The sequence below is a fragment of the Panthera onca genome, chromosome D1 (genome assembly GCF_046562875.1).
Source record: "Panthera onca isolate mPanOnc1 chromosome D1, mPanOnc1 haplotype 2, whole genome shotgun sequence".
Classification (NCBI taxonomy): Eukaryota; Metazoa; Chordata; class Mammalia; order Carnivora; family Felidae; genus Panthera; species Panthera onca.
The window spans coordinates 92,686,566-92,698,251 of NC_138348.1; the positions used below are offsets into that span (position 1 = coordinate 92,686,566).

Here is an 11,686-nt window from a genome sequence, read left to right on the forward strand (position 1 = left end):
AGACCTCAATGTAAGACAGGAAGCCATCAAAATCCTCGAGGAGAAAGCAGGAAAAAACCTCTTTGATCTTGGCCGCAGCAACTTCTTACTCAACACGTCTCCTTAAGCAAGGGAAACAAAAGCAAAAATAAACTACTGGGACCTCATCAAAATAAAAAGCTTCTGCACAGCGAAGGAAACAATCAGCAAAACTAAAAGGCAACCGACAGAATGGGAGAAGATATTTGCAAATGACATATCAGATAAAGGTTTAGTATCCAAAATCTATAAAGAACTTATCAAACTCAACACCCAAAAAACAAATAATCCAGTGAAGACATGGGCAAAAGACATGAATACACTTCTCCAAAGAAGACATTCAAATGGCCAACGGACACATAAAAAAATGCTCAACATCACTCATCATCAGGGAAATACAAATCAAAACCATAATGAGATACCACCTTACACCTGTCAGAAAGGCTAACATTAACAATTCAAGCAACAACAGATGTTGGCGAGGATGCAGAGAAAAAGGATCTCTTTTGCATTGTTGGTGGGAATGCAAGCTGGTGCAGCCAGTCTGGAAAACAGTATGGAGGTTCCTCAAAAAACTAAAAATAGAACTACCCTACAACCCAGCAATTGCACTACTAGGCATTTATCCACAGGATACAAGTGTGCTGTTTTGAAGGGACATATGCACCCCCATGTTTATAACAGCACTATCAACAATAGCCAAAGTATGGAAAGAGCCCAAATGTCCATCAATGGATGAATGGATAAAGAAAATGTGGTATATATATACAATGGAGTATCACTCAGCAATCAAAAAGAATGAAATCCTGCCATTTGCAATTACGTGGGTGGAACTGGAGGATATTATGCTAAGTGAAATTAGTCAGAGAAAGACAAATATATGACTTCACTCATATGAGGACTTTAAGACAGAAAACAGATGAACATCAGGAAAGGGAAACAAAAATAATATAAAAACAGGGAGGAGGACAAAACAGAAGAGACTCATAAATATGGAGAACAAAGTGAGGGTTACTGGAGGGGTTGTGGGAGAGGAGATGGGCTAAATGGGTAAGGGGCACTAAGGAATCTACTCCTGAAATCATTGTTGCACTATATGCTAAGTAATTTGGATGTAAATTTAAAAAATAAAAAATAAAAATAAATAAATAAATAAATAAATAAATAAATAAATAAATAAATAAAGGAATTCTCCAGCTGTGCTCTCATTTCTTGGGACTCATCAATCAACGATTCTGTTCCTTTTTTCCCATACACCAAATTCTCGAAATGTCTAAATGTTTGCTATGTGCCTTAAGAAGCTACTTGCAAAAGGCTAAATAACCAAAGGAGGATCTTAGGTAGCTAGGTAGATGGGTTAATAAAAGGATATCAGAAAGATATTCACCAAAACTTAACAGTGGTTATAACTGACTGATGGATTTCTGGTGATTTTTTACCTTTTTCTTTATGTTTTTCATCTTACTTCATGATTAACTTTTATCTTTATAAAGAAAAACACCCAATATTTTTAGTTTGGAAACAAAGCTTTCCTATTCCAAATATTCACATCTCCATTACTTATTTTTTTTTTTTTTTTTTTTAATTTTTGGGACAGAGAGAGACAGAGCATGAACGGGGGAGGGGCAGAGAGAGAGGGAGACACAGAATCGGAAACAGGCTCCAGGCTCCGAGCCATCAGCCCAGAGCCTGACGCGGGGCTCGAACTCACGGACCGCGAGATCGTGACCTGGCTGAAGTCGGACGCTTAACCGACTGCGCCACCCAGGCGCCCCTCCATTACTTATTAAATAAACTGGCTTTTCTTAGCTTATCTCCTTGTATGAAGGTCAATTACAGAGTTCAGGAAAATGTTAGGAGGCTGAAAAGAAAGTACAGTGACTTGTGAACAACACTGCCAGCAATACTAAACGTCAGGGTTGGACAAGATCTTAAAAATACTTTGGTCCAACTAGCCAAGCAATGTTTAAATTCTCTTTATAATATTCCCTGATAATTAATAATCTAGTGTTTGACTCTCATGTTATAAACTTATTACATTCCAAAGCAACCTATTCAATTTTTGGATAGGTCCAATAACAGGGTCCATTGCTTGCACTAATCCACTGCTTCTGTATAGTTTTCACCAACGTGTTCAGAAAAACTGTATTTAACCACTAGTAACGTTCTCCTGGGCTCCTTCAATTATTCCTTATTTTACATAGTTTGTGCCCCTTCCACCAGTCTCATCACTGTCCTGTAAAAGCACTTCAGTGATCTACATACCTTTTACAGTAGTGTCCCAGGACACCCAGTATTTCCAGTATGGCCTCACTGAAGCAGTGTTGGAATGCTATCTTCCTCATTCTCAATATCACCCTAGTTTTCTACTGACTACATCACACAGGTGACTAATATGAAATCTGTTACTTGGTAAAAGTCTTTTTTAACCTGCTTTTCTACCAAAGATAATGTGATTCAACTAAACTTAGTTACTTTTCAAAATCCAAATCCTGAACTTCAGATTTTTCTGTCCTGGAAAAGTTAAACCTGACCCACTTCTTTGGCCTGCTGTATTCATTCATTCAATATTTTTGAAAGCCTACTATTGGCCACGCACTATTCTAATGCACTAAATAACCATTAAACAAAACAGACAAAAATCACTGCCTCATGCTACAGACATTTCTGTCATCTTTTTTGATCCTGACTTAATAAGCTAACACTTTCACTATCCATCTCAGTTTTCATGACATCCATAAAATATAACTAAACTCCTTGCATCTCTATCCAAATCACAGATTAAAAAGAACAAACAAGGGCTCCTGGGTGGCTCAGTTGGTTAAGCGTCCAACTTCAGCTCAGGTCATGATCTCAGGGTTCGTGAGTTAGAGTCTGCATTGGGCTCTGCACTGATGAAAATGGATGCAGAAATTCTCAACAAAATACTAGCAAATTGAATCCAATAGTACATAGTTATTCTTGGACTGAAAGCATCCAATCAATGAATAGGATATACCATATTTGCAATCAATGAACATGATATACCATATTAATAAAAGAAAGGATAAGAACCATATGATCCTCTCGGTAGATGACAGAAAAAGCATTTCACAACATACAGCATCCATTCTTGATAAAAACCCTCAATAGGGACGCCTGGGTGGCTCAGTTGGCTGAGCAACTGACTTGATTTTGACCCAGGTCATGAACCCAGGGTTGTGGGATCAAGCCCTGTGTTGGGTTTTATGCTGAGCATGGAGCCTGCTTAAGATTCTCTCTCTCTCCCTCCCTCTGCCTCTCTCCCCTACTCGAGTTCTCTCTCTAAAAAAACAAACAAGAAAACCCTCAAGAGGGGTGCCTGGGTGGCTCAGTCAGCTAAGCATCTGACTTCGGCTCAGGTCATGATCTCCGAGTTCATGAGTTCAAGCCCTGCATCAGGCTCTCTGCTGTCAGCACAGAGCCCACTTTGGATCCTCTGTCCCCCATTCCCTCTGCCCCTCCCCCACTTGCACTCGCTCTTTGTCTCTGTCTCTCGTTCTCAAAAATAAACACTTAAAAAAAAACACAAAACCTCAATGAAGTAGGGATAGAGGGAACATACCTCAACATCATAAAAACCATACATGAAAGACCCACAGCCAATATAATCCTCAGTGGGGAAAAACTGAGAGCTTTCTTCCTAAGATCAGGAACAAGACAAGGATGTCCACTATCACCATTGTTATTTAACATAATACAAGAAATCCTAGCTTCACCAATCAGACAACAACAACAACAAAAAATAGGCATCCAAATCAGCAAGGAAGAAGTCAAACTTTCACTATTTGCAGGTGACATGATATTCTATGTAGAAAACCCGAATGATGCCACTGAAAAATTGTTAGAACTGACACATGGATTCAGTAAAGTTGCAGGATACAAAATCAACGTACAGAAATCTGATGCATTTCTATACACCAATAAAGAAGCAACAGAAAGAGGAATCAAGAAATCAATCCCATTTACAATTGCACCAAAACCCACAAGAATACACCTAACCAAAGAGATAAAAGATCTGTACGCTGAAAACTACAGAACACATATGAAATAAATTGAAGATGACACAAAGAAACAGAAAAACATTCCATGCTCGTGGATTGGAAGAACAAATATTCTTTGCAGAGCTACAGCAAACAATCCTAAAACCACAAACAACCCCAAATAGCCAAAGCAATGTTGAAAAAGAAAAGCAAAGCTGGAGACATCACAATTCTGGACTTCAAGTTATATTACAAAGCTGTAATCATTAAGACTGGATGGTACTGGCACAAAAACAGACACATAGATCAATGGAACAGAACAGATAACCCAGAAACAGACCCACAACTATATGGTCAACTAATCTTCAACAAAGCAGAAAAGAACATCCAATGAAAAAAGATGGTCTCTTCAACAAATGATATTGGGAAAACGGGACAGCAACCTGTAGAAGAATGAACCTGGACTACTTTCTTACATCATATACAAAAATAAATTCAAATGGATCAAAGACCTAAATGTGAGACAGGAAACCATCAAAATCCTAGAGGAGAACACAGGCAACAACCTCTTTGATTTCAGTCATAACAACCTCTTATGAGACACATCACCAGAGGCAAAGGAAACAAAAGCAAACGTGAATTACTGAGACTTCATCAAGATAAACAGCTTCTGCACAGAAAATAAATTGTTTCTTCACAGAAAAAAATCAAAAAACTAAAAGACAACCTTTGGAATGGGAGAAGATATTTCCAAATGACATATCTGATAAAGGGTTATTAATAACATCCAAAATCTATAAAGAACTTTTCAAACTTGGGCCTCAGTTGGTTGAGCATCTATCTGACTCTTGATTTTGGCTCAGGTCATCATCTCATGGTTTGTGAGATCAAGCCCTACTGTAAGCACAGGGCCTGCTTGGGATTCTCTCCCTCTCTCTCTCTCTCTCTCTGCCCTTCCCCTGATCACTCAAGCTCTCTCTCAAAATAAATAAACATTAAAAATAAAAAAAAAGAGCTTACCGAACTCAACACTCAAAAATCAAATAATCCAGCTAAGAAATAGGCAGAAGACATGAACAGACACTTTTCCAAAGGAAGACATACAGATAGCTAACAAACATGAAACGATACTCAACATCATTCATCATCAGGGAAATAGAAATCAGAGCTACAATGAGATATCACCTCACACCTGTCAGAATGGCTAAAATGAACAACACAGGAAATAACAGATGTTGGCGAGGATGCAGAGAAAGAGAAACCTTCTTACACTGTGGGTGGGAATGTAAACTAGTGCAGCCACTCTAGAAAACAGTATGGCGGTTCCTCAAAAAGTTCAAAAAAGAACTACCCTATGATCCAGCAACTGCACTACTAGGTATTTACCCTAAGGATACAAAAACACTGATTCGAAGGGACACATGCACCCTGATGTTTATAGCAGCATCTTCAACAATAGCCAAGATATGGAAACAGCCCAAGTGTTCATCAACAGATGAATGAATAAAGTTGTGGTATACATATACACTGGAATATTACTCGGCCATAAAAAAGAATGAAATCTTGCCATCTTCAATGACATGAATGGAACTAGAATGTATTATGCTAAGCAAAATAAGTCAATCAGAGAAAGACAAATACCATATGATTTCACTCATATGTGCACTTTAAGAAATGAATCAGATAAACATAAGGAAAAAAAGAAGAGAGGCAAACCATAAAACAGACTCTTAACCATACAAAACAAACTGAGGATTGCTGGAGGGGAGGTTGGGCTGTGAGATGGGTTAAATGGGTGATGGGTATTAAGGAAGGCACTTGTTATGATAAGCACTGGGGGTTATATGTAAGTGATGAATCACTAAATTTTACTCCTGAAACTAATATTATACTATGTTAACTAACTGGAATTTAAATAAAAACTTGAAAAAAAAATTAACTAATTAACTAACTAGAACAAACAGGATAAGGCTATGGTCCAGGGTATTCCAACATAAACTTTCCTTTATTAATTCACTGAAGAGTTAAGACTATTCATACAGTTATTCATTTAGTGAGCTAACCCTGCATCTAGATTAGATTTCTCTATCTCATCTACAACTATATCAGGAAGGGCTTGTAAAATATACTGAGTGTCTCAAATTTCCTACACTTTTCAGATTTTTTGCCCTAAATTTTCAATAATGCAAAAGCTTCAACTCTGCCTTGTATAGATTAAAATAATTTAGGCAACAGTGACAAAATGCTATACCTACCCCTTTCATCCAATAGGAGATTTTCTGGCTTAATATCCCTGTGAGTTATCCCAATACCGTGTAGATAAACCTAAAAGAGAAACAGAGAGAGGCATACTTTGCTAACTTACTTCATTCATATTAATTTTATGTAAAAGGAAAAGAAACAACTGTACTTACCACCCCTGCCATGAGTTGATGGAAGAACCTTTGAGCATCTTGTTCAGGCATGCCTATGTCTGGCTCTATAAGAATTAATAATGAAAGTTAGCCTGCCATGTAAACATAATCAGGCAGCAACCACAGAGTCTCCTAAATCAAAGCTTAGACATTTGTGATGGTATACTGGCAAACAGAATCTTATGCTAGCAATTAAGACTCTAGTGTCTGTTAATTCACACGGTACTTAATTAACTCACATTCCCCATCTGTTATGTGGCAAAAATAAAATAACATCACAGGAAAACTACAGACAGAAACTATTATCCAGATCAAGAATGCAAGCCATACCTTGAAAGCCTCTGATTATCTTACACTAATCATGATTTATTTGGTATCTTTCCAATTCTCCCCTAATTTCTTCTAAATGCTCTGACATTGTTTTCTTCATCACTAAAATGTAATTGCCAAAGTATAAGCCTGGGCAAACATAAACTAATATCACCAAATATTGCACAACAAAATGAAACTTCACCTAATCCCTCATACTACAAAGCTATGAATGCCTGCAAAGTTCCTTTGGGAAATACAGTTTTATTAAAAAATGTTCTATTGTCAGTTTTCTTTTTATATTTTGATCTCTGTCTTTACCTCTTGATTTCTTTTACACTGAACTCTCTCCTGAGATACATACTGGAGATTCTAAATAATCAGTTTTTAAGTGTGAAAACAATAGCTGTAGACAATAAATTTAGATCCACATATTTTTACGTACTTCTCAGTGTTCTGAAACATCAAGCCTTTGAATCTACATAGAATGCTGAAAGTAGCAAGTACAGAATTTACTAAATATAGGTAAAGCAATTCTAAAAAGTTCTCAAGTTATTTCACTTAAACAAAAAAGAACAAATATAACAACATGCTATTATTTTGGCTCTGTAAATGCATGCAATGATTTCATGTAACTGGAATGTCTATAAAGAAAAATCACTGTATAGGTAAAACAATACTTCACCATGAAATTAGTTTATCATTCTTAAACTCTACAAAACAGCAACCCTAACCAAAACCACATGCACAATTTGGGAAAAAGGTTCTCCTTGATGAGTCTATATATACTTTAATGTATTAACATAACTTGCAAAAACAAGAAAACTTCCTGTAATTTCCTTGTTGCATAAGCAGTTCTGAGTGGACAATGACCAAATAGCAGATCCAAGATTAAAAAACAAATTTAGAAACTTAATTAGTAGAATAGACATCTTAAATCTTATTTCCATACCTATTCGGTCAAAAAGTTCTCCTCCACTACAGTACTCCAGAAATAGATACTGGATATTGCCTTCTCTCCTGTGGCCATAGAATTTCACTACATTCTCATGATTTAACATTTTATTGATACAGATCTCCTTCTTAATATTTTCTGGACAGTCTATGGCACGTTTCATGTCTACAATCTTGACTGCAACTGCTTCTTCAGTTCTTCTATTCACAGCAAGTTGAACTCTAAAAAGGAAAACGAAGACATGTGAATTCTATTTAAGACTTCAAAAGATTAAATATTGACTTATCCAACAATTTTACCTTCGTTACTTTCTCCACCCGGTAAAAGCCAAGAAGATGGTTTCTGCCATGTTCTCAACAGAGAGTACTCCTTTCTGAAATGTGATGTATGATGGCTAATGCTCTACAGAAGTCATTATGTTGTGTATCCAAAGGTTATTTAATAAATGCTTGATAAAGTAAACTAAAACGGAGTAACAGTAATTCTAGGCCACATCACATATACACATGCTCTATTTATTTTATTTTAATAACGTTACCTAATATTTATTAACCTCATGCTATATATGCCTGTGCTAACTGTTCTAAGCACCTATGGGGTAGGTACTATTATTGTCATGGTAGACCTGAGGAAACAGAGATACATTAAGGAGCTTGCCTAAGAACACAAAACAATGTGTTAGTATGTAACAGAGTGAAAATCTGAAACCAGGTAGTCTGACTCCAGAGTCTGTTCATTTGCTCATTTAACCACTATGCTTAAAACCCAGCAAGGAATATGTGGGAGGAGAACCTGACTTCACAGGTCTCTTCCACTTCTTTACAGAAAAAAATGTTTTAAAAAAAGGAAGAAAAAAAAATTGATCCTTCCAAAATTTCACGCGGCTTTAGTTCCCAAAGGTCTTAGATTTCAAATGCAAAGATCTGTTCTCTGAGATGCCACTGTATTATAATAAACAACTCCTGGTGTGCCTAGGTGGGTCAGTTGGTTGAGCATCTGACTTGATTTCCCACTCAGGTCATGATCCCAGGGTCGTGAGATCGAGCCTCAAGTTTGGGTCCACACTGGGCATGGAGCCTGTGTAGGATTCATATTCTCTCTCTCTCTCTCTCTCTCTCTCTCTCTCCCCCTCTCCCCGCCCCCCCCGCCCCCCCCCCGCCTCTCAACCATGCTCGCTCCCTGTCTAAATAAATAAATGAAAATAAAATAGAATACACAACTCCAAAACAACAAATCTGTACTCAAACAAGACAACAGACAGAAAACGAAAGCAAGCGTGAAGGCAAGGTAAAAGGACTCAAACTCACTCTCCATAGGCACCTTCTCCCAGGGTTTGCACCAAGTCCCAGTCTTCCACAAAGGGCACTGCCATGACTCCAGGATGGATCACGGCTGTAAAAGGCAGGAACCCGGAAAAGATGGGGCTGAGGATAAGCTTCAACCATCTGCCACGATCCCTCAACGTAACTAACAGTTTGGTTTCCCCCTCCGCCTCACCCGTATTTTTCCCAAGGCTCTCAAGCACCAGCAAGTATACTAAATTCTGGCTCACACTCCCCACTCCCACGCGAACCGAAGCTACAACCGCCGCCCTCAGGCCTCCGAGGAAATGCAGCGGCTGTGCTGAGAGGCTGGGGGCACAAATGCTTTGGGGGGCGGGTGACTGGGGAAGGGAAGGGGTGAGACAGGTGAAGGGCTGCGGGCTAGAGGAGGACAGGGTTTCCCGACGACGCCTGCCGCCCCTCCTCCCCCCTTGCTCAGCTCCAATTCCCACCCCCACGCCATCCAGAAGGCCGGGAGGAGCCTGGGGCGGGGCCAAACTGCCCCAAGAAGCGGAAGGAAGGGCTAGCTGGCACTCGGGACGGCTGGCGCCCAAACCTTTGGGGTCCCCAGCAGGCAGAGAGGTAGTCTCTCCAATCCCTCTACAACAGGGTCCCCTGGTCCCAAACTCCTCCAGTCTCGGAAACCGCCCCTCCGCGGGAATCTCTCTGATCCACTTCGCCTTGTCACCCATAACTTTCTCTCGCCATGCCCCTCTCAACGAATGTAGACCCCCGAAGTCCTTTTCCAGACTCCTTTCCAACCCTACCGGCTGCCTCTCCTCACCAGGCCGTCCTTTGCCCGCCACCACAGGAATCCAAATGCGGCGCTTTTCCCGCCAAAACTTTCCCGGCGTCACGCTGTCGCAAACGCGCGCACCCTTGCCGTAAAGCAGGAGAGCGCGCGTCTCCTACTGCGGCTGCTGTGAAGAGTGGCCTCTTCGGGCGGCCGGTACCCAGAGGTTGCCCCCGAGGCGTGAGCTGGCCAGGCCCGGGTTACTTTAGAGTCGAGAGGAGACCCAGGCTGGAGAGGTTTAAGAACAGCCGAGCGCATCAACGCGAAGAATCTCCCGGCCCCGGTGCATGCAGGTGTCCGGTGCGTGGCCCGCAGTCGGGCCGTCCTCGCGCTCCTGGGCTGAGCCGAAGTCCCCTCGGAGACCTGCACACACGCTGGGAGTGCGGGTCCTCGAGTACCCTCCCCGCTGCTCTGGGCCTGGCAGCGTTGTGCGGATAGTATTCAGAAGTGTTGCCTCGGAAACTTTAAGAAGGGGCACAGATCAAACTAGAGCCGAGAAGCTAGAACAGCCGTTTCGAACAGATCCCGTGAAGAATGAAAGAACTTTGTGGCGGGAGCGAGAAGCACAGACTGGCCGCGCTGCGGGGTGGGGGGTGGAAAGGCATCCCTCGGAAGCAAGCGACACTTTGTACTGTGAGGGCGTGTCAGGATAACCAGTTTTGCCTTGTCTCCAGACTCCAAAACACGACTTTAGCCCAGCCTTTCTGAAGGAACAGCATCTCCATAGCCTTAATTCTTCTATCCTCTTTTTCATTCTCACTGTGTAAAAAAGACAGCTGGAGGCAAAGGGACTGTTTTGCCTCGTTTTTTACGATGCGTTATTTTAAAAGCAGAGTAACCAGTTTAAATGGGAAAGAAAATTCTCGGGATAGGGACTTGCTTGAGAACAAAACAATGTGGAAAAACCGTAAGTGTTCCCCCTTGACAGTAAACTAGACTGGGAACTCAAGGTGTAGGCAAGATAATCTCCATTAAATTCTCCAGTTCTTAAAACTGGGCTACACACCTCGAGTATAAAGCTCTTGATTGTGATACTGGTAATACAGTAAAATGAGTGTACAACATGTTACCCAAAAAAGCACACACGTTTTAAAGCAAAGTCTGGGGACAGAAAAACAAGGCCAGAGCACTTCAAAGTGCTTGTTGGAGTTTTTAACCATGACATCAACAGTTTAGGGTTCATGGAATAAAGTAAGTTTTCCAGGTCATTTACTCCATTTTCGCACTGTGCTATAAACAAAGAATATGAAGAAAGGAAGAGGGGGACCTACACAGTTCCTGTGTCTGGATGGAATTAAGCTATCTTAGCCTGAAAAATGAATAAGGTATACAGGTTTCAGGCAAAATACCAGTTAAAGAATGTGAGAGAATCAGTGCACACAATAGCTTCTGTTCCCTTCTGAAACCTTACTACAATAGTAAATATTAAAACGATTTAATAATAGTAAAGTTTACTATTTTAAAATAGTAAATTTGTAACAAAAGGCAATAACCCACAAGAATAGAGTATGAAAAACAAAATTTTGGAAATTGGGAAGTTTTTAGATGAATGATAAAGATGAATCTTTTCTTTCCAGCAATAGGAAAGAAAAGCAACTTGATTTACATCACAGAACTCCCAAAAGGCTCAAGTTGGATTAGTGACACCAGGTAACTGAACGTGGAGATGAAGGTGGGACTAAACAGGGCAGGCTGAAAGACTAAGAAGCCAAAAGAATTGGATCCCGTCCCTCCTTTATATACCCAAGGAACTGCTCCTCCCCAAAGCTGGTACAAAACTTGAGAGGGTAAACCCTATCCTAACTGGAGAGCATCAGGCACAGTTAAAAACTTGGGTACCTTACTGAAAACAAAGGTATTAAGTTTATGTACTG

The 11,686-nt window shown here is 40.3% G+C and overlaps 1 protein-coding gene across 2 annotated transcripts in view; it reads right to left on the bottom strand.

Moving 5' to 3' along the window:
• Positions 1 to 10,245, bottom strand: part of CHEK1 (checkpoint kinase 1) — a 31,579-nt gene extending 21,334 nt beyond the window's left edge. Inside the window, exons 1-5 of one of the 2 annotated variants that reach the window (XM_078432927.2) lie at positions 9,804 to 10,245; positions 9,005 to 9,089; positions 7,695 to 7,918; positions 6,434 to 6,498; positions 6,275 to 6,344 (exon numbers count right to left, since the gene is read on the bottom strand). In XM_078432927.2, coding sequence (XP_078289053.1) covers positions 6,275 to 6,344; positions 6,434 to 6,498; positions 7,695 to 7,918; positions 9,005 to 9,069 — 424 coding nt within the window. In that variant the 5' untranslated portion in view covers positions 9,070 to 9,089; positions 9,804 to 10,245. Of the gene's footprint in view, positions 1 to 6,274; positions 6,345 to 6,433; positions 6,499 to 7,694; positions 7,919 to 9,004; positions 9,090 to 9,786 lie in introns of both variants that reach the window. The other variant, XM_060607767.3, reaches the window with a different exon arrangement.
• Positions 10,246 to 11,686: the final 1,441 nt, after the last annotated feature.